General features: G+C 49.6%; 1 protein-coding gene across 3 annotated transcripts in view; it reads left to right on the top strand.

The window, feature by feature from the left end:
* ITPR1 (inositol 1,4,5-trisphosphate receptor type 1) overlaps positions 1–21,130 on the top strand; it is a 160,012-nt gene that overhangs the window by 88,626 nt on the left and 50,256 nt on the right. For 2 of the 3 annotated variants that reach the window (XM_050979263.1, XM_050979262.1), the window contains 2 exons: positions 14,852–14,984; positions 15,801–15,991. The exons of the other annotated variant lie outside the window; for it this stretch is intronic. In XM_050979263.1, coding sequence (XP_050835220.1) covers positions 14,852–14,984; positions 15,801–15,991 — 324 coding nt within the window. The remainder of the gene's footprint in view (positions 1–14,851; positions 14,985–15,800; positions 15,992–21,130) is intronic. 3 annotated transcript variants of the gene reach the window in all.

The following is a 21,130-nucleotide window of genomic DNA, read 5'->3' as shown; positions in this document are numbered from 1 at the left end:
GCCCAGAGCTCTGGGGAGGTTCTGGCAGTGCCTGTGGTCCTGCTGCAGCCCCACGTGGTGCCCTCTGGGCAGCCTGGCTTACAGGAGGATGTAAGGATGTACAGGGCTCCTCCTGTGCTGTGACTGTCCCAGCCCACAGACCACCTCACCCCGCTGGTCCTGAGCAGGGTGGGCAGTGCAGGAGGGCACGGGGTGTGCTCCTGTCACCCCAAGCCTTGGTCCCACAGCTGGGGCTCCTCAGCAGCGAGCAGAACCCGTGGGCAGAGCACAGATGTACAGAAGCCTGTGGGAAGGCTGAAATTTTTCCATATTGCTGAAGACTCCTCGCTTGGCACGCGCTCAGGATGGCTCAGTGACGGGGAGCATACTGTGGAGTATTTAATAGGCACAAAACTGCTCTACATTGACAGTGTAGGCTAGACCCAAGTTTTTCACTGTGCTGAAACATGTCATTCATGCACGTCTCTCCGGGTGCCTACCAGCTGACTCGCCTCAGCTCTGCAGGACTCGCTTTGGGGAGCTCCATTTTCCCTCCCAGAGTGGAAATGCAGCCCCTGAGCTGCTGCTGCTGCTGCTCAGGGCTCGTGACACTCCCGTGCCCAAGGGTGAAGTCCTTGGCTCTGGGTCAGGCAGCCCACGTGGTTTGTCCCTGGCACAGGAACAAAGCCAGGGTACATCCTGCCTCCCAAGCTGCCTGGCACAGCACTCCCAGCAGTGGCTGTTCCCTAACCCAGAGCTGGCAGATGTTCCTCTTGCCCACTGCAGAAATCATGTTGGATTGCAGCATTAGAGTGTTAAATGATTTATAAGATCCTTACATGAAATTTATGTTTCTTTTCTCTTACTAATCCTTGCTTTCAATTCTTCCCCTTCTTTCTTTCCCGGCAGATTACCATTGAATTGGATAATGCTGAGGTTTTAATTTTATTTCTTTTCTCCAGTGTTGTTTCTATGGTGTTTGTTTTACCAGTAGCCCTGTGATCTGTCCTGTCTCTGCAGCACTGAGCGTTCTGATTTGTGTGCCTGTGTCAGTGAATTAGTGGAGTTTCCAGTCTGCTGTGTGTCTATCCTGGGAATAGTTACCATAACTAATTCCATATGTCATTTCTTGGAATATTAATCAGATGGAGTTATCATTTTTGGTAGTCTGCAGTCAGCTGGTGCCGTGGTAGATGCTGTGAAGGTTGGGATCAGATCTGGAGGGTGAACTGCTCTAAGCAGTCAGCATTTAGCTCTTGGCCACCATTCCCATGTCATATGTGAAGGGGTTGTTTGTTCTTATTTGGGAGGCTCAGTAGTGAGCTTTAGTGGTTCCCATGCAGGAGCTGGAGGAGGGTGGGTGCAGGTGGGACTGGGGAGGGGCAGGTCCTTGTGCAGAGATTGTGCTGCTGCTTTTCCCAAGGAGGGAAAGTGACAGTCCTGCAGCTCCTGAGAGCGTGGCAGTGCCCTGGCTGTGCCCCAGTGGGATGGGTGGAGTGTGACCCTGAGGAAGCTGTTTCTGGGTGAGAAGCCCTCTTTGAGGGGAAACTTGGAGTTGAGCTGACGTGGAGCTTTCCAAGGACTCTGACAAGCCTGGTGTCTGGTCGGGGCAGCAGCGCAGGGCGGAGGGAGCTGAGCTGCCTCTGCTCTGCAACTTCCTCATCAGCTCAAAAAAACCCTGCTGTGGGTGTGGAATTTGCATAAATGTATAATACTGAGAAAGTGATTGACTGGCACCTTATTTTACTGAAATACCACGGAAAGAAGAAATATTTTCCTCTCAGTGCTTTGTTTCCTGTGTTCTCTCCCAAGCCAGCCTTTTATTTGGAACAAAGCTCAACCACTTAAAATGTCTAAAGCATTTCTGACCTTTATTTAGTGGAGTAGGTCATGAAATCTACAGAAAGCAATTTACGGTGTGACTTGTTGATTTTGATGTTAACCACCTGAATTCACTGGGTAAACTTCATTCTGAAAATGAAATATTTGGGGAACTTGCCTGGCGAAATGGATTTGGAAACCAAACTATTAATCACTGAAGTAGCCAAAACTGTGCACAATACAGAGCTGGACTGGAGGGTGTTTTCTGTTCAGGGGGCCTTTTAGGGCTGGAGCTGAAGGTCCCTTCCCTAAGAAACTGGCTTCCCATCACTGCTTTTGGCCCAAAGTCTGATTTTGACCTGAAAGACAAATTTCTTGTTGCACAAGTTCATTTACTGCTGTGCCATCACCTCTGAGCTGTGCTGGGCTGAGATCTCAGGTGTGTCCCCAGGCTCCACACACACTTCTGGCGTTACAGAGATGCTCTGCTGTTTCTCTTGTTTTTTGTTAATAAACCCAGTTTTTTCCCCCTTTTAACCTGGGGCATACACACCAGCAGCCCGCTCTGGTTTCCAGAAGTTAACCTGTAGCACAGAAATGTTTCCACCAGGCCAGGTCCTTTGGATGATGTGCTGCTGCAGCTTCCCAAATAGCACGTGTGTATATGTATAATTTTAGCTGGGAGAAACTTCAGAGAGAAAGTTGAATTGTTTAATTGCAAATTAAGTCATAATGTGAAACTCTTTCCCCTTTGGTTTCTGGCTGTGATGTGCTGTCTCTGCCTGCAGTAAATCAGCCAGAGCGTGCAGAACAATTTAGGATTTGGTCTGGAGGCTGCAAAGGAGGAATTTTATTGCTCCTTAATGGAGCAAGTGCATGGAAGGAGCAGGTGTGTGTATAAGATCAGCACTGAGCAGTGGCTGCATAGGGAAAGGGATTCAGATGGAGCTGGAACCACTGGCAAGTCTCAGAAATCCTGGGGTGTTCTGGTTTCCTTTTTCCCCACCTTGTCAGCCCTGGAAACTGTAAACATTTAGGGCAAAGAATAGAAAACTCTGCATTATTAGTAAAATTGTTGACTTGCTTTTGTGTCAAAACTATGCACACTTTAATTGTTCTGATCAGCTGAAATGCTCCTTGTTCCCTCCGGGGATTCTCCACTGAGGTACCTGTTGATGGCATGATTTCATGGTGGAATTTTATATAGCTTGAGTTCTCTTAGTTGTGTCCTGCAAGGTAATCCCAGCGAGCAGTGGGTCCCAAAAGCAAAGGATATAAAAAGTGCCAGGAGATCTGGTGTGTTAGTGAAAGTCATGACAGAAAGTCATGACAGACCCTCTTTAACGTTTTTGTGAGTGAAGAAGGGAGTGTCCTTTGGAATTGGAGAAAAATGCTGGAATTCACCCAATGATAGGAACTCCCCTGAGTGTGGGGGTGGCTCCAGCCCTGGACAATTTTGGGCTGAGCCTGGGGGGCTTTGGGTGCTGGAGAAGTGGAGTGGAAGGGAGCAGCAGAGGTGCTGCTGTTGTCCTAGCTCACACTTTTATTGAGGGTTTATGTATAATTCCCTTTGTGCTGGAAAGGAGGGACGGGGGGAGCTGCAGTTTTCCAAGGAGAAGCAGTGGAGCACTGATAGAAAACCCAACCATGAGGAACTGTCCCCACCACACTGGCACCACGGTTGGGTTCTCCCCTGGTTTTGGGGAGTTGTGAGCTCAGAGCTGGCCTTGGGCTTGTGCAGTGGCTGCTCTGTGCCTCTCCTGGAGCATGGGGTGGGAGCAGGAGCTGAAGGGCTCAGCAGGGTGTGTTTGACATGGGCTCTGTGCAGGTGTCTCAGGTGACAAAGCCAAAACCCCAAGGCAGGTCCTTAGAAGCCCTTGGGTTGAGTCTCTGTTGGTGGCCTCCTTCCTGGGCTGGAGCTGCTCTAATCCTGTTCCTGATGGAGCCTGTGCTGCTGTCTCAGGGAAGAGCTTCGGGCCCGAGGTGAATTCTTCCACCAAGTGTGAATCTTCACACGACAGCAAGAACTAAACCCTGCTTGTAATTGCACACAACAGCTTAACGTGCTGTTAATGCAATCCTCAGCCCACTGAGAAGTGCAGGCGTGCTGCAAATGCAGATTTCCTGGTGTTGCATGCTGAGCTGCACCGTGGGCTCCCTGTGCTCCAGCCCAGCACTGGGAAAGGTTCCTGTCCATCCTCCCCAGCCAGGGCCGCCCTTTGGGGACACCGTGGCCCAGTTTCCACCTGCAGTGCGAGTCCTGGCTACGAAAACACTCTCATGCTGGAGAAGCCACGAATCCTTGCTGGCCTGGCAGGCAGGGCCCCGTCGGTGCTGACCTGCAGGTGGCACGCGCAGGATGCCGATCGCGCTGGGAGATGGCCTACTTTGCTTTCTTTTTTTTTTTTATATTCCTTTTTCCCCTCCCAGCCACATTGCAGTGAGCTGTTCCGCTGGGCACCTGCCAACATTCAGGCAGCAGTTACATAAGAAGAGCTTTTTTTCCTGGAATTTAGGCCCGCTGCTGATGTGTGACCTTCAGCAGTAATTGCCAATAAAGGCGGTGGGGATGTTTACAGGCACCGCGCTGGCCCGCCGCCCGCGCCGGTAGCGCCGCGCTGGGGCTGGGCTGCTGCTGCCCAGCTGACCCCTCTGCAGCTCTCTTTCCATCTCCAGGGTGAAATGGGGGTGCTCTGCTTCCCCCCAGTCTGACCCCACTCCACTGCAGCTCTCTTTCCATTTCCAGGGTGAAATGGGGGTGCTGTGCTCCCCCCCAGTCTGACCCCACTCCACTGCAGCTCTGTTTCCATTTCCACACTGAAATGGGGGTGCTCTGCTTCCCCCCAGCCTGACCCCACTCCACTGCAGCTCTGTTTCCATTTCCACACTGAAATGGGGGTGCTCTGCTTCCCCCCAGCCTGACCCCACTCCACTGCAGCTCTTTTCCAATTTCCACACTGAAATGGGGGTGCTCTGCTTCCCCCCAGCCTGACCCCACTCCACTGCAGTTGTATTCCAATTTCCACACTGAAATGGGGGTGCTCTGCTTCCCCAGTCTGATCCCACTCCACTGCAGCTCAATTTCCAGGGTGAAATGAGGGTGCTCTGATGTTTCTGGAGTATGGACCAGCAGGCACCAACCAAATCCAGCAGAGAATTTCCCTTGTAGTTATTTAGTGATTTGTTAGGGTTGTGTTGGTGTTTTATCTGTTTTTCAGTAGTGACACTTCTTTATGCAGCTGATATATCTACAGGCAGCTCTAGCCAGTAAAATGCACTTGCAGACCCACTCAGTAGAGTTTAGATTTGGGGTTTTTTCACCTCTTTGCATTAGTCTTGAGGTTTCAAGTAGGTGGAAAGGGAACTGAAAATCCTGTTTCAGAGGGGTTGCCTGAATTAACCTTTTCCCTGCCCTTTATCTATGATAAACTGAAATTCCAGCGGCTAAGGTGCCAAATATGTGCTGTTTTATGCATTTTTGGTTGGAGTTAGGAAATGTATTAACCTCTTCAGAGCTGCCAAGCTGCACTTGGGAATTATTTTCCTTGTAGAGATCTTACTCTGCAGTCATTTCTCTTGTGTATTTTGCACTTAGACAGTGCTTCACTTGTTATGTCTCAAGCAGAGGAAATGCAGGCACTCATAAATTTTTGTGGGCTGCCTTATTTTTTTTTCCTCTTGAGAAATCCTACGATCTTTGGACAGGGCTTTTTTTTTTTTTTTTTTTTTTTTTTAAACATGGGCTGGAATTGGTGAGCTCCTTGGAAAAGGAGGCTGGAACATTTCTTACAGCTGTTTGTCCCCCCAAAAAATAGAAGGTATTCCATCCTACTGCTAATTAAAACTGCTGTTGTAAAATGTTGTGAAGGCAGTTCTCAGTGGATTCAGCAGAAGTCCTGCAAGGCAGAGGGTTTGCAGAGGAGGAAGTGCTTGCACTCCTGCTGAAGGGCAGACACTGAGGTCTCCAGCTCCTGGAAAGTCCCAGCCCAAGTTCAAACATGATTTCTCCACTGAAAATTCTGGAAAATGAGGGAAGGCATTCGCCTAGGTAGATCTTGGTGACCTTGGAGTGCAGGCAGTGGCAGCCCTTGTGGCAGATGTGCCACCTCCTCAGCTGGCAGTGCACAAATCTCTGCACGTTCCCTGGGATCAGGGAGGGTGTTCAGCCGTGTCCCTGCCCTGGGTGTGTGACAGGGCCAGGGCTGGGAGCTGCCCCTGCCCAAAAAATCCCACCTGCCTTCTGGGGGGGCCTGTGCCAGATCAAGGTGCTGCCCCACATCTCCTGCTGCTGCCTGATTTAGGCAGGGCTGAGATCCTCCATCCCTGAAAATGCAACGTGGGAAGTTTGTCAAAGCAGTTCAGTGCTCCTGGGTCCCAGTTATTCCCCTCTGCCCTGAAACTTCTCCATAACAAGTCAAATGCTTGTTTGACAAACACCTACAGATCATCTGCAGGGGCTAGAAATTTCCTATCCAAATTTCTCCTCAGCTCCACAAGGTAACAGTGTTGGCTTTACAAAGGGGACTTGGCAAGGAGGCTGCACAGAGTTTTGTGGTATTTTTAAAGAGTTATGAAGGACAGCAACATAATTTGTGCTCTAGTCTGTTGCCACGAATCAGACAAGGTGATGCTTTTGCTGTGTGCCTTTCAAGGAAGAGCTGATGGTATTTCAAAGGGAAGAGCAGAGGAGTTCAGAGAAAGGAGGAAAAAGTGGAAAGGGACTTGCAGGATTGAATCTCAGCAGCCATTCCCACTGGAATTCCAGCTCCTACTGGAGATGGCAATGCAGGAGCTGAGGCAGAGGCTTCAGAATTACATTGATCTGAAATCTTCACTCTAGTTCCTTGCATCAGGATGTACAACCTGGCTATCAAAAGCTTAATGTGCAATTTGGCCGACTCTGCAGTTGTGTTTTCCCTTTTTATTTCCTCCTCTGTGCCAAATGTCTCCCCCTGCCACCCCAGTAATGAGATGCCATATGCATGGACTTGGGTCAGTTCCTGAATTCACAGATTTTGGGGCCAGAAGGGACCTCTCAGTGACTGAACCTGACTTCCTGCACAGCCCAGGGCATCCCACTCCTCACCACTGTCTGTCCATGGAGCTTGGCTCAGCTTCCTCAGAGTGCTCAGTGTTGAGCTCAGGGACCTGCCAGGACAGGAGAGAGGCTGTTTGGAGAGACCTGAAGGAATTGTGTGAGTTGATGACATTGGAAAATGCCTGAGGTTTGTCACCTCTCAGTCCTCTGGGCTCTGGGGCAGCCTGAAGTGTAGGAAGTTGGTGCTTGGAATTGTGCTGGTTTGTGCTGAATTATTTTGTCAAAATTCCAAAGTCTGGTGAGGCTAAGGAGAAAAGGACTAGGTTTTTGAAGGTGTGTTTTTGGGGTCACACAAGTGTGAGTTTGCTGATCAGATATTTCCCTCTCATTAATTACAACGTGAGCTGTTTTCCAGCCTGTTTTGCTGATTCCAGTCTGTAACTGGAATCTCCACCAGCTTTTTAAATGCATTTCAGGCCTTTGCACTGCTCGGTGGTCTGGGTGTTCACTGCATTGTAAAATAAGTGGAGAAAAACAATTCTGATGCTTCAAACTTAAATGAAAACCTGCTTTTCCTCAGACCTTTTCCACTCTATCACAGCACTAGTTTGAATTTTCTGTGAAGGAAGGATTAAGCAACTTCCATTATGATTGTTATTTTGAAAGCAAATGAGAATAAAACTTTGAAGAAATCCTCCAAACTGTAAAAGGATGGAAAGCTCATCTGTGTGTCAGACATTGAATTCAGCCTGGAGCTGTCACGTGCTCTGGTGGTTTTTGAGGGCCATACATCCACTCCTGAGTCAGACAGAGTTCTGGGAAGCACACGTGGCCTGTGCTGGGGAAGTGGGTGCTGGAAGCGCTCCGGTCACCAGAGGGTCAGGGATTGTGCATCTCCACTCATGGCTCGTGAGGAGCTTTATTGGCCAGCCTTGGGGGAGTGGAAACTTCAAAGGAAGAGAGAGGTTTTGCTCAGCAAGTTGAAAGGACCTTTCCCTCCTGCTTGTAAAAAGCACAGATGTTGGACTGTGACCCGGCCACCCACTGGGTTCCAGTTTCAAAGCTGTCCACTGTGTCCTGCTAATCACCTGGCTGTCTTTGGTACTCCACAAACCTGCCCCTGCCCCCAAACCATCCCTTTCTTATAGCTGCAGAGCTGAAATATAGGGAGGCACAGGAAATCCTGGGAAATTACTGCTTTGGGCTGCTCTCCCACCCTGTTCAATCCTTGTAAAGCATGAGGTGATATTTTGCTGTTGCAGCACACACAGGAGAGTGCAAAGTGTAGCACAGCAACAAGAGCTCAATAATTCTTTGCTATTTGACCCCATTTTGACTCAAAGAAGAACAGTTTCAGGATTTGGAGTTTATGTTCTTACTGGAAGATGGCTGAGGGCTGTGCTGCTGTGGGTGATCCATGTGGGCATTGCCCAGGGCAGTGGTTGTGCTGCCAGGTCAGTGTCTGGGGCTGGCTCTGATGTGCTGTCTGTGCCACAGAGGGAAAGCACTGGAATTTGTGAGCTGGAATTTGTAATTTTAGCTTGGGAAGGAGCAAACTATCAATTTTATGTGATTCTTCATCTGTGCTTTTGGGCTTTTCAGCCCCAAAAAGTAAATCTGTATTTTGTTGAAATAGGGTCAGGGTATCAGCCCAGGGATCCCAGAATGGTTTGGGTTGGGAGGAACTTAAAGCTTGTTCAGTGCCACCCCTGCCATGAGCAGGGACACCTCCCACTGTCCCAGGCTGCTCAGAGCTCCATCCAGCCTGGCCTTGGACACTTGAAGGGATGGAAAATCCACAGTTTCTCTGGGAAACCTGTACCAGTGCCCAGAAGGAAACTTTTGTTTGGAATCCCGAGTCCAGCAGCCGTGTCCACTTGACCTGTCAGCTTCAGTCTGCCCTCCCCAGGAGGAAGGGACCTCATTTCCCCTGCAGGGGAACAGGCCTGGTTTCCTTGCTGCTGTTGGCTCTGGGGAAGGCAGGGCTGTTTCCTGTGCCCCAGGCAGGTTGTGCAGGGGGCAGTGTGCCCGGGGCTGCAGCCTGGGAGCAGGGCAGGGCAGGACGGTGTGTTCCTCTGCAGGAACCTGCTGCTTCCTGTTCCCTTGTGCTCCTCTGGGTCAAACCCTGCCTGCTTCCACTGCCACACAAGGGATCAACATGCTTGAGACGTGTCCAGGAGCAGTGACAATGCAAGGAAGCCACCACCAAAGGCCGTGGGAGCTGGCCAGGAGCAAAGTCCCTTAGGAGGAGAATGGAGAAGGGTCTTTTTCCTGGCCAAGGAGCCCCTGCAGGGGAAGTGCTCTCTCCTGGGGCTCCTTCCTGGGAAGTGGAGTCTCATTTTTCCTCCTGCTGTGTCTGTGGCATCCCTCTGGGGCTCTCCAGGCTGCAGCAGGTGCTGGGCAGCTCTCCCAGTCTGTGCTCCCTTGGTCTGTCCATCCCTGTGCAGACATGGCCAGGAATGCCTGGCTCAGGTTGGGGTTACAGGATTGTGAGAGTGTTATTTCCTGGTGTCTGCTCCTGAGAATTACAGCAATTTCCCCACAATTAAGTCAGTAGTTGACTTTGAATGTTCAGTTCTCTGTTGTGTGTTGTGCTTGAGTAGATAAAAGTTACTTGTCTTCATCTGTTTCAGTTGAAGATCAGCATTTTAAATTTGAAAAGCTGTCACCATTCAGGCCCTTATTTCGTTGCTCCTGTTTGGTGTTGTGTTGTGTATCTTGAGAAAAGTATGTTTATAGATGAGATTCCACAGAATATGTTTTTTTTAGCTCAAATTATCAGGCTGCTCCCTTTGTGATACGCAGCCCTGGCTTCCCCCTTCTCCCCACTGGAGTGGATGTGCAGCATTCCAGGGACAGATCCTGGGGGTGTGGTCCCCAAAAGTGCTCTGGGCACCTGCAACTTCATTTTTTTGCTTGTGCCTCTGAGTTCATGCAAAGCAGTTTGGGATGTTCAAAGGATACCTGTGAAATTTTCCAGATGTGGCCCTTTTGGAGCAGGGTGGGAGAGTGTAACCAGTAATTACAGCTACAATTCATTTGTGATGATTCAGCTGAAGTCAAGTGCTTTGCCAGCTCCCTTCCCCTCACTGTTGACCACTGGATTGCTGTTGGGATGAAGGATTCTGGAGGAATAACTAATTTTTCTGCGTTTTACTTTCAACTAGCTGCCGCAAGCTCCAGAAACGGAGAGCCCTGTAGAGGTGTGTCAGCCACCTATATTTGTACAGCACACAAATATTGGTGTTTCACTAGTCCTAGTGGAGTGTCTTGTTGGTAAAAACCCTGTGAAATGTGTGTTCCTGCCTGGTGTTAGACAGTGCAAATGAGTAGATTTGTTCAAGTGCCTTAATCCAATACAGCATCAGCATGGTAGTCTGAAAATATAAAAAAATCTGTAAACTAATCCTACGTCTGTTCCTTTCAGCCATTTCCTTTGTTTTTTGAAGGTGGCACTGGGAAAAGTCTCCTCTCAAATTTTCCTACATTGGCAAAATGAGACTTCATTTTGGCTCCTAATGCACAATTTGCTTTTCCCTTTGCCTCACATACTTAAAAACTTCAGTACTTTAAGGAAAGGGAAGTTCTTAGTGGAAGCTTCATGACTCCAGAGCAATTGGTGTCCCATTTAAAATGCCCCAGTGGACAAGCTCAGGATCACTGCACATTGTCAAGGGCACTGGTTCTAAGGGTAATGAATATGTGGAAACATGTCCTTTATGGGCATAAACCAGATTATTTGCCAAAAAGAAGGCAGGAAAATTTATCCAATCTTAAATTCCTTTGAAATTCATGGGACACCCAGACACGGCATTGGTAGATTGCACAACTGGGTGCCAAATCAGTGCAAATCTAAATGAAACTGCATGGAAGTCTAAATCTGGGAGAGTGTTGATTCTCTGAGCTGTGAAGTTTTTATAAATGTGAGATCATGTAGAAAAAGGAATGTTTGTGATGGTTTAGGCCTTTGTATTTGTAAATTTTGTGGAATAGTGTTTAAATGTAACCTGAAACTCTGAGTGGTCATCAAATGGATTTGAGATGTCTGGGAGATGGCTCCTGGTTTCTGATGGGTCCCTGTACAGAGCTGTTATTCTACACCTCTTGAGATGCTTTAAAGCAGCAGAACCCCACTGTGCTTCAGCTTTGCAAAGTGGAAGTTGCATTCCTGGAAATGACTATCTAAAGTGAGAGAGATTTGATTTGGAGACGTGCCCGTGCCAAGGGGCAGCTCAGTGACTCCCCAGTGACATCCTGGCCATTGGGAGGGAGCCCCCAGGCTGGGCCAGAAGCCCTCCCCAGTCTCAAATGAGTTTCAGTGACCACGGTGGGCTGTGTTGGAGTCCCTCCCCCCCCGAGTGTGTGTCCAGAGCTGGGGGTGTTGCTGTGTGTCTGTGCATGGGCATGCGTGGGCTGAGCCCCCAGAGCTGTGGCACCAGGCAGAGCCGTGTTCCCTGGAGCACTGCTGGCACTCCTGCATGCCAGGGGGTGTGTGAGGGTGGCAGAGCAGAGGGGTCAGGGCTGGCAGAGGGCAGGTGTCCTGTTCTGGTGGCTTGTCAGTCCATCTCCCTCATCTCCCCCCTCGCATCCAGCTGTGACTCCCCAGTATTCCCATGAGTGCCAAGGTGTTGGTCTCTCTTGAGTGTTGTTCTGCTTTAAAATGAACTTTCTGCACGTGCAGCAGGAGCTTGATCAAACTCTACCCCAGAGGCAACTGGAGGATCATAGAAGGGTATGTACAGCAGTTGAGCACATTCAGAGATCTCTCCCTTTCCCCTGTGAACAGTGAAGCCTAAGTCATGTAAGAAACTTGTGGGGTTAAATGCTGGCTGGAAAATCCAAAAAAATGAGCCATGTGGACAGAGTGAGGTGCTGGAGCCCCTTCTCTGGGGTTACCTGGAAAGGGGGGTGAGTGCTTGGCTGTTCTGAATTGAACTCAGGTGCTGGTCTGGTCCCTGCCCACTGTCAAAACCTTGCCCGTGGGTGCTGATCTCTCTGCTGTGAAGTGGCATTGATCAGTGCTCCTGGAGCTGGCTCCTCTGGCCACACCACCCCTTTCTAGCCAGCCAAGCTGCAAAATCAGCATCGTTGGTCCCTTCCTCCATTTCTTTTGCTTTTGTAGCTGGGAACACAACAGCAACAGCTTATAACTGCTTCACTCTAAAATATGAAAGATGCTCTGTTTTAAAGCTTCTGACAGGTTTCTGATATCACTTAGAGTTGGGTGTTGCATCTGCATTGCTGATGCAGGTACAGTGACGTTTCTGTGTGACTTGCTCTTACTTCACCTGGTGTGAATGCAGATGAAACTGGACGCTGTTGGGTTTTTCCCTAGGTACCATATTTGATTTTTCTGGTTACTGCCAAACATCTGATATTTGTTTGCACACTGCCCTCGTCAAAGTGGTGCACAGCACTAACAGGATGGTTAAAGAACTGTTCTGGAGCCAAGCGCTGCAGATGAATTAATTGGAACATTTCTTAAATACCACTTATTTTTTCTCCCTTCTGCTTTGATCACATACTCATATTTTGTTAACTGATACCATGGGTTTGGATAAATCTGTAGGAACCAAAGCTTTTCTTCCCAGTTAGAGTTTGAAATGCTGGTGACTCTGTATTGCCAGACCTGGATCAGCACACTCTGACTAGAAACAACTGCTTGATACTTGTTCCTGCTGTATTTTCTGGTGATTTGTCTTGTTTTGGATACACAACACCTACAGACACCAGAGGTGCCTGTCCTGCTCAGGTCTCCACTCACCCCAGCTGTTTTGACCATGGAATAGCAGTCACCTCCTGCTCCACCAGGGGCCAGAAGGAGACTCTAGGGGCAGCTCCAAGGGCTTTAGTTGCCCTCCTGAATTCAGGGCAAGGTGAACTTTGCTGAGCTGCTGTTCTTGAGGCTGGATCTGTGTTATCTTTGTAGTAAGTAGTAAAAATCCCTGGTTTAAATGCCATTGACTGCTAGTTAGTTCAACAGAGGAGGGAAAAGGTGCTGTGAGAGCTCCCTTGTAGCCATTTGTGTCCCAGGGCCCATCTGGGTGTCAGGTTGCCTTTCCAATCAGTGCACATGTACAAGATGTAGTTCAGGGGGTTTTTTGTCTGGCTTGGCCTTGTTCTGTCATGTAGCCTCCCTCACCTGCCAGACTGGGAGCAGGGAGGTGGATAAAGCTCTGCCTCGTGGACTGAACGCTCTCATGTCGCTGTCAGTCGCAGGAGCTGCTCCAGGACAGGGTTTGCTGGAGCTCCTGAGCTGTCTCTTGCCTCTCCCCCGTGTTCACTCTTTGGCCCAAGCAGTGATGGGAAGCGTATGCCCCTTGGAGAAGTGCTCATCTCCTCCTGCTGTTGCTGCCACAGGAGTTTTCCTTTTTTCTGCTGTTTGGGAGCTTTTGGCAGCAGCTGGTTGGAACACTGACTTTGTGTTTATTTTACATCCTGTTGCCTGACACTTGCTCCCTCCCCATCTGATCCCATGAAGTGCAACTCCTGGGCTGCAGCTTTCACACTGAGAATCCACAGGAACCATTTCTGAGCTGCTGGATTGTGGTGACAGGGTGGCAGTGGGAGCCCTGGCTTGAGCCCCAGCCCTGTGGGGAGGGCAGAGATCCCTCACCATCTCAGGCGTGTGTTGGGCTTCTCCCTTTCTTCTGAAATTTGGTAAAGAACTTGATCATCAGACTGGCTTTTTGTCTTTTCTTTCTTTTGGGGTGCAAGGATCTCTTGAAGTGACTTTTTTGAGTGCCAGCTGTGTATAAAATTAGTAGGACTGCAGCAGGGCTGGAGTTCTGTACAAGCCAATTAATGCACATTTATGTCATTCCATTTACCTGTGTCTTAAAGGCCTCCAGTGAAATTTTGAAGAGTAAGACTTCACTTTTATGACAGCTAATGTATTAAATGACATCTTGAATCTATAGTCAGACAACCAATTTCATTTGAAATCCAATCGAAAGTCAATAAATCAGTGACAAGCACTTTTTGTGAATGGAATAAAGATAAGATGCTTTAGTTCTTTGGACAGATTTTTAATATTAAATTATTTTTGGCTAATTATTTTTTTAAATTTTTTTTCCTGATCCCCAGAAAAGCCCTTCCATCCCCTCTGCAGCACTGTCCTGGGATGGTGCTGCTGTAACCACGCTGCCATTGGCAGGGCAGGAGCTCCGGGTGACAACAATCCTTACAAAAATCCCTTTATCCCTGTGCAGTGTTTGTGTGCTGGCAGTGCCTCCAGCTTTGTCCAGCTCCCCAAATCCCAGGGAATTCCTGTGGAGGCTGAAGTGGCAGCAGTGGGGTGACGTTCCACCTGGAGGTGTTGGATCTCTGCTGGGGCCATGCCGGAGCTCTGGGTGCTCTGGGATTTGGGGTTGTGTGAGGACCTGCCCTGTGCTGGGTGGGTGTTGAGGTGGGAGGGCTGGTGTGACTCAACTCGGGCAGTTGCCAGCAGGGAACAAAGAGCTGGGATCCAGTGGGATCGCTCGGGTTTCCGCTCAGCAGCTGATGGGTCCTGTCAGCTGCTGGTGGAGGGACAGCGGAGCAAGCCCTGCAGGGTTGGTGGGATGGCAACACAGGAGAGGGGTGAGGAGATTAAACTGTTCCTTAAAGCCATTTCTGGTGTTCCTCCGATCCTCCTCTTGATTTTGTGTTGGTGCTGTACAGATGCAACTCCTTTGCGTTTAAGACCGAGACAATAGAACCTAATTAAAACAAACCTCTCAGAAAATTAAATCTGTCTAGAAAGCTGTACACAAAACCTGAACTGCAGCTGTCTCTGTGCTGCATGGGGGAGCCCATAATCTTACTGAGCCCCATGAGACCCCTCCAGTGTCCCAGCCTGCCCCAGCACATCAGGAGCTGCTCAGAGGATTTCTCCAACTCTCCAGGGTTTCATTCCCCCCTCCCTCACCACAAGGAGGGTACTGCTAACAGCAGCCCTGCTGCCAGTGAACATGGGTGGTTGGCTTGTTCGTGGGGCTCCCGTGGTGATTTCCTTGTGCTCTTTGCCTGCAGGGTGAGGCCCTGAGGCAGGTTTTGGTGAACCGCTACTACGGCACGGTGCGCGCGGCCGGCCGGCGCGAGAGCCTCACCGCCTTCGGCAACGGGCCCCTGGCTGCCAGCGGCCCTGGCAAGGCTGGCACGGCAGGTAGGACACGCTCTGCTCCTCCCTGGCTGCCAACCCAGGGGATCTGCCTCCCTCCCTCTCTGCGGATCTGTTTACAGGGGTCTCAGGAGGGAATCTTGGGGTCTCCAGCTGGCCAGAGTGACCCCAAGCTGTGTCACAAAGTCTCTTTTCCCAGCCTGGCACTCGAAGAAGGAGTCAGAGCTCTTCAGTTCTCGGTCTCAAGGTTGTTCATTGCTTCTTATCTATAAAATTATTTCTCCTGTCCAGCTGAGGTTGCTCAGCAGGACAGTCCAGGGCACTCTGCCTGTCCCCAGGGTAGCATTATCTCTTTATATTAAAAACTCCTGTACAATATTTACAATAACTTCCCAATAACCATCACCTGTGTTAGACACTGAGCTTCCACTCTAAACCAATCTAAACCATCACCCAGAAGATGGAGGCCAAGAAGAAGGAGAAAGGCTGGGCACCCTCAGATTCCTCCGTCTTGTCCCCTGAACGCCCATTCTAAAAACTCTTAAAAAAAATCTATTTTTCACCCTGTGATAAAGAAGACCATTTCATGGTGTTGCAGAGATTGGGGGGTAGGATGGGCAAAAATTCCATTTGAAGCCAGTTGTTCAGTGAAATTTATTTAATTTGATGCGGTTGCTAAAAAAGTCACTAATGGAATTGCAGAATGGGTTGGGTTGAAAGGGACTTGAAAACTCCTCCTGTTCCACCCCCTGCCATGAGCAGGGACCTCTTCCCCTATCTCAGGTTGCTCTAAGCCCTGTCACCTGGCCTTGCCATCCCCATGGGGTCCGTGCCATGCTGTTTGTCCTGATCCCTTTACAGGAGGAAGCTCTGGGTCGAGCTCCATGAGCCGAGGGGAGATGAGCCTGGCAGATGTCCAGTGCCACCTGGATAAAGAAGGTGCTTCCAACCTGGTCATAGACCTCATCATGAATGCCACCAGTGACAGAGTCTTCCACGAGAGCATCCTGCTGGCCATTGCCCTGCTGGAAGGTGGGAACACCACGATACAGGTAGGGAAATGGAAAACTCCATCTTGTGACTGAGCCCTGTCGGGAAGGGAAATGTTTTTATGAAATCCAGGAAATTTGAGAGGGTTAAGGAGGCGGGAAGGGAAATTATTTGAATGATCTTTGACCTGTGATTAAGGGAAATATTAATGTCTGCCGTGCAAAAGTGAACTTATTGAATGTTTGCACGGGCACTGAGTATGTGAGGTGTTTTCCCAGGGCAATATAGAGGAATGTGTAATAAAACAGCTTTGTAGATAAGTTCTTGACTGCTCTTACAAATAACTTAAGTAAGTGTAACGTGCTCAGAGACTTTTACAAGGAGCTGTTAAATTCAGACTGGAATTTGACATAAGTGTATGTTAAACTCCAGACCACCACCATGCTCCAGCAAATCTCACTGTTCTTCCTTTCTGTGTTTTCAATAAGGATTAGATATTCCCCTAAAAGAAAATTGTCCCTGGTGTGGATTAATGAGCACACACCAGCAAGCTTTTACATTCTTCCAAATGGAAAGTAAAACCTTATTACAGCAGAACTTGCTTACAAAGATGATTGAATCTGTGATATCTTATTTGTTTAGCTCTGCACGTGTCGTGTTTGCAGTCTGTCTGTGGGGATGAGTCCTGACCAGTTGTAACTGATGGTTGTGGTTCAAACACACCCTAGATCCCTACAGCAGCACCTCCTGTGTCCGTGCAAACTTCCCTTGAGAGAACAGGCTCCTTCACTCTGTCTCTGTAATCAGTGCCCTCATTAATCCCCTGTGTATAAGCTCTGGAATGAAACTTCTTTGCAATGGATAAAGGGGGAATTGAGTGTTGAAAATCCTGTGTCACCTTAGACTGCAATGACAGGATTAACATTCCTGGGGGACAGTCACTCCTTTAAATTTCCTGCTCTTCTCTAATGTAAAGGAAGCTGAGCTTTCATCCTTGCAGCTCTCAGGTAACCTCTCACTGTCATGCTGGAAGGAAAAACAAACTGCACCAGCCTGATGTGGAGAGATCCTTTGCTTGTGCTGGACCTCAGTGCTAAAGGATTGAACTGAGTCACTTCCCACAGTGCACAAATCCGTCTTGGAAGCAGATTCCTTAGCTCACCCACTGAAAACCAACAGGCAGATCTGCAGTCCCTCTCCCAAGACACCTTTTTGCCCAAAAGGGAGGCAGTTCAGTTTGCATTTGCTGTCTGTGAGCAGGAGCTGGCAGGCTGTGGAATAGCCCTGCGCTCAGGAGTGATGGATGGCTCTCAGGGCAGTGGCACTTCTGCCCCACGCTGTGCACTGCTGCCCGGTCCTGCTGCACTCCAGACTCTACAGATGTGCTTCCACAGCTCAGAGTGGTTTCCATCCTTTCCCAGTCAGGGATAAGTGCTTGGCAGGTGTCTGTAGGACGGGCAGCCAGCAGTCCCTGGGTGCGTGCTCCGGCGGGATGGGCTGGGAGGGGGCTCTGCTGGAGTGTGGGCTGCTTTCAAGTACAGAATGTTTTAGGAACCAAATGACTTGTGATGCCTACAGCTAATGCTGTGAGCTCTGAGGGCTCGGACACACCCAGCAGCTCTTACTCATGCATGCAAAGCACGAACGGGATGTTATTGAAAATATCCCACGGAGCCGTTGGGATATGGATGTTCCGTGCTGCAACACTCCATGGCCTTCACAGCAAACAGCAAAAAAGGAGCATAATCAGTGCATAAATGTGTTCTGTGGCTTTCCTCCATGTTGGTTGAACTCCTGGTGGTGGGAGAAGAGTTTTCTGGTGCCCTGCAGTGGCTCCAGCACATGGAGGCCCGTGGGACGCTGGCAGTGGCAGTTGGGAACAGCACGTCCTCAGCACTCTGAGCTCTCAGTAGGGCTTGAGAGAGCCAAGTCAGGAGAACTCCAGTGGGGAAAACACCAACCACAAAGCTTAACTCCTGGGAGAACAGCTGGCTCCACTCTGGGAATCAAAGCGAAGGTGGAGGCTTGCTGAGTGATGGGATGGCCAGGTTCAACTGGTGTCCTGAGACAGGGATCGTCACCAAGCTTTGCTGTCCCCATGTTGGAAGAGTGGCTCACAATGCAGAGGGCCCTGGTGCAGCCCAGCTCTTCAGGAGAGCTGTGTGGGGACTTGCTAATGTGCAAAGCTGATTGGTTTTGTACAGCAGCCTTTGGCTGTGACACAGTGAGGATTTACTGAGTGCAGCAAAGTGATGGCCTTCCCTTAGCAGGCATTCATTTTTACAAAACATGCTGCAAAGTTTGGCTGCTTATGGAAACAAGATGCACTTGGGACATTAACCTGATATTCTCCTTGTGTTTTATCCCAGTCTTTCTCTAAAGTTCTTTAATAAGTTTTGCAGAGTGGGTAGGTAGGGCTTGGCAACCTCTGCAACCTCCAGAGTGGATTTTCTGCAGTTCTTCTGCAGTTTCCAGTAAGTGCCAGTGGAAGAGTCATCCCCAGTCTCTGGACTAATAACTGTGTTCATTTTGCATCAGATGCATTTGTCCTTTGGAAAGTTGACCTAGCCAAACCAGCCAGCTTTGTCTTTGAGGTCTAACAGAGTTTATCTTCATTTCACTTTTTTTTGTTACTACTAGCAGCTTTTGATTGATGGTGTTCCAAACAAGATTGTTCTGTGCTCAGTTTGAATAATTTCTACTGAACTTCAATTGCCTCTATCTTACAGGCCTTTGAGAATAGGAAAGTGGTGGGATAGGGACAGGTTATGTAAAAAAAGGCTCTTTGGCAGCAAAGCCAGAAATGTGTCACCCCTGCATGGCATTTTCTTAACTCCAGGTTTTCACACGGGAAATTGATTCCGCCTGGAGTGCAGCAGAAGGTTTGTACCAACACACAGGAGCTTGCACATGATGATTGTAATATGGTTAATAATGGGAGTTCCCAGGTAACTCCCATGAGCTCCAGTGGGAGAGCAGATCCCCATGATGCTGGGAAGGGATCACTGCAATAGGTGTTGCTGTTTCATTAGGTGCAGGCAGGGCCAGTATTAAGGGTAGGCAAAGTAGGTGGTTGCCAACTCCAGCAGAAAAGCAAATCTCGAAACGTTCCTTATTGTAATTGGTAGGAGGGATTTTTATTGTATTGTTAAGAAAATGAATGTGGGGGAGAAGCAGGACAAGAGAAGAGGCTCCTGGTTCACCTCAGGAAGGAGGCTGAGCTGGTGGTGTGTGGCACCTTGGATCCCACGCTGCTCCGTGTTTTGCTGCAGGGGTGAATGTGAATGTGGCAAATTAGCTCTTCTGGGAAGGTCTTTGCCCGCTTCCAGCTCTTGGGTGGAAACTTTCTGGGCTTTAGCTTTTGGAATTCACTTAGAAGCACTGTCAGGTTCTTTGGGAGCAGGATGGTGGTGACCTTGTGGTGGCTGTCACTCCGGCTCAGCTGGAGCCCTGGGTTTCAGTGGGAAGCCTGCCCTCGTTTGCACAGAGACAGAAGCAGAGGTGGAACCACGGGGTCAGCACCAGACAACAAATTAACTTGACAAATGCTGCAACTCACTGAGCTGCAAATTACATCAACCCCTTTATTAATTTATATAACCCTGAGCATCCCCCTGGGGAGCGCTGGCTCAGCGGTTCTGAGCAGCCCTGGGGTGCCCCACACTCTGCTCCACAGGGTGAGGGCTGAGCCTGCCCTGCTCCCCAGGTGCCAGTGCCTGGCTGCTGTCCTGCTGCTGCCTTGGGCTCCCTTCTCCAGAGCAGGGAATGCTCTGTTGGGTGCTGGTGCCCGTGGGCACTCGGAGTGCATCTCCTTGGGAAGGGATGAGCACTCGGTCCCTCCCCACACGCATGGCAGCAGGGCCAGGCTCTCCTCTGGTACAGTGAGTGAGTGACAGTGCAGGAAATTGCTGAGGACTCGTCCTGCAACGCTCCTCTCTCATCTGCTAAATAAAAATCCCGTGTGCTGTTGCTCTGCCTCACCTCCGCCGAGTTTCGGCTTCCCTTGGTCGGTGGAAGTTAATGGCAAGTAAAGGCCCTTACATAACACCTCTCCATGGAGACTCTGCTCCCTTAATTAGGGATCTTCTCCAAAGTCAGCCTGCGTGACAAATTACCCACACGCACACGTTGGTGCTTTCAGCAGGGGAAGGTGAAATGAGGTTGAAGACATTGGTTGTTGCAGGCAGTGTTTAAGTGCTGCCCCAAGGTGACACAATGCACCTCTGCCACTTCAGAGTGGTGGTGCCTCAGTTCCCTTTGGCCACTGCTGTCCCCGAGGTGGGCTGCAGTCACAGAGGGTGGGGTGATCAGGGTTGGCACACAAGGAAAAGGTGATTTTTTTCAGGAAGTGGGATTTGCTCCTGGCTTTAAGGCATCTGAGCAGAGTTGCTGCTTTTTGCAGAGGATGAGCTGCACAGCTCTGTCCCCCAGCAGCTGAGGATGGGATGGGGACCAGGGGCTACCCTGGCTCGAGACAGCACTGATGAGTTGGTGGTGGAGAGTTGTGCCTCCATCACAGCATGGCAGGAGTGAATCAGTGCTCTATGCAGGGGTGGCTTGGAGCTTAGCAGGGTGTGTGAGTCTCCTTTTTGACAGTGCAAAAAGCTTGAGGCTTTGAGCTGTTTGAGCTTCCAGAGCTCTTTGGTTGAGCGGATCCGTGTGCCCTCCGTTGGGTGCCCCCTGGGGCTGGGGGCTGTGGCTGTGCTGTCCCTGGAACAGGTGCCATGGGTACAGAAACCTCAGCAGCCAGCTCCTCATCAGTCAGGTTTGGTAGGGAATTCTGGACTCACACCACTCTCCCAATCCCAACCTGGTCTTGCTCCATACTTGGACTCTGTTGACATTTCTCAACATTTCTCCTCATGCGTTGCCACCAGCGAGGAAACTCCACCAGAGTGAATTGTGGTCTCCTTTTCTGTGCCTCTGACTGTCCAGAGATGATTGATAGTTATTACATAATTGCAGGATTGATGCACAAAAGGGATTGAATCCAGAGCTATCCAGTTCTTTGTGTTTCTGGCACTTGGGGGACACAGGGAATCCCAGAGCTGGGGGTACCAGCCACTGGTGCGGGTCAGTCACAGCCCTTGGGATTGAGAGAGCAGAGACTTCAAGACAAATTTATGTCCTTGAGCTCATTGTAGCACTGGCTGTGAAGTACTGGGATCAAAATGTCCTATTCGGTTGCAGGAACACTTTGT

This window comes from Serinus canaria, chromosome 12 (assembly GCF_022539315.1).
Source record: "Serinus canaria isolate serCan28SL12 chromosome 12, serCan2020, whole genome shotgun sequence".
NCBI lineage: Eukaryota > Metazoa > Chordata > Aves > Passeriformes > Fringillidae > Serinus > Serinus canaria.
Note: the sequence above shows the minus strand (reverse complement) of the source record. Positions and strands in the feature narration are given on the sequence as shown.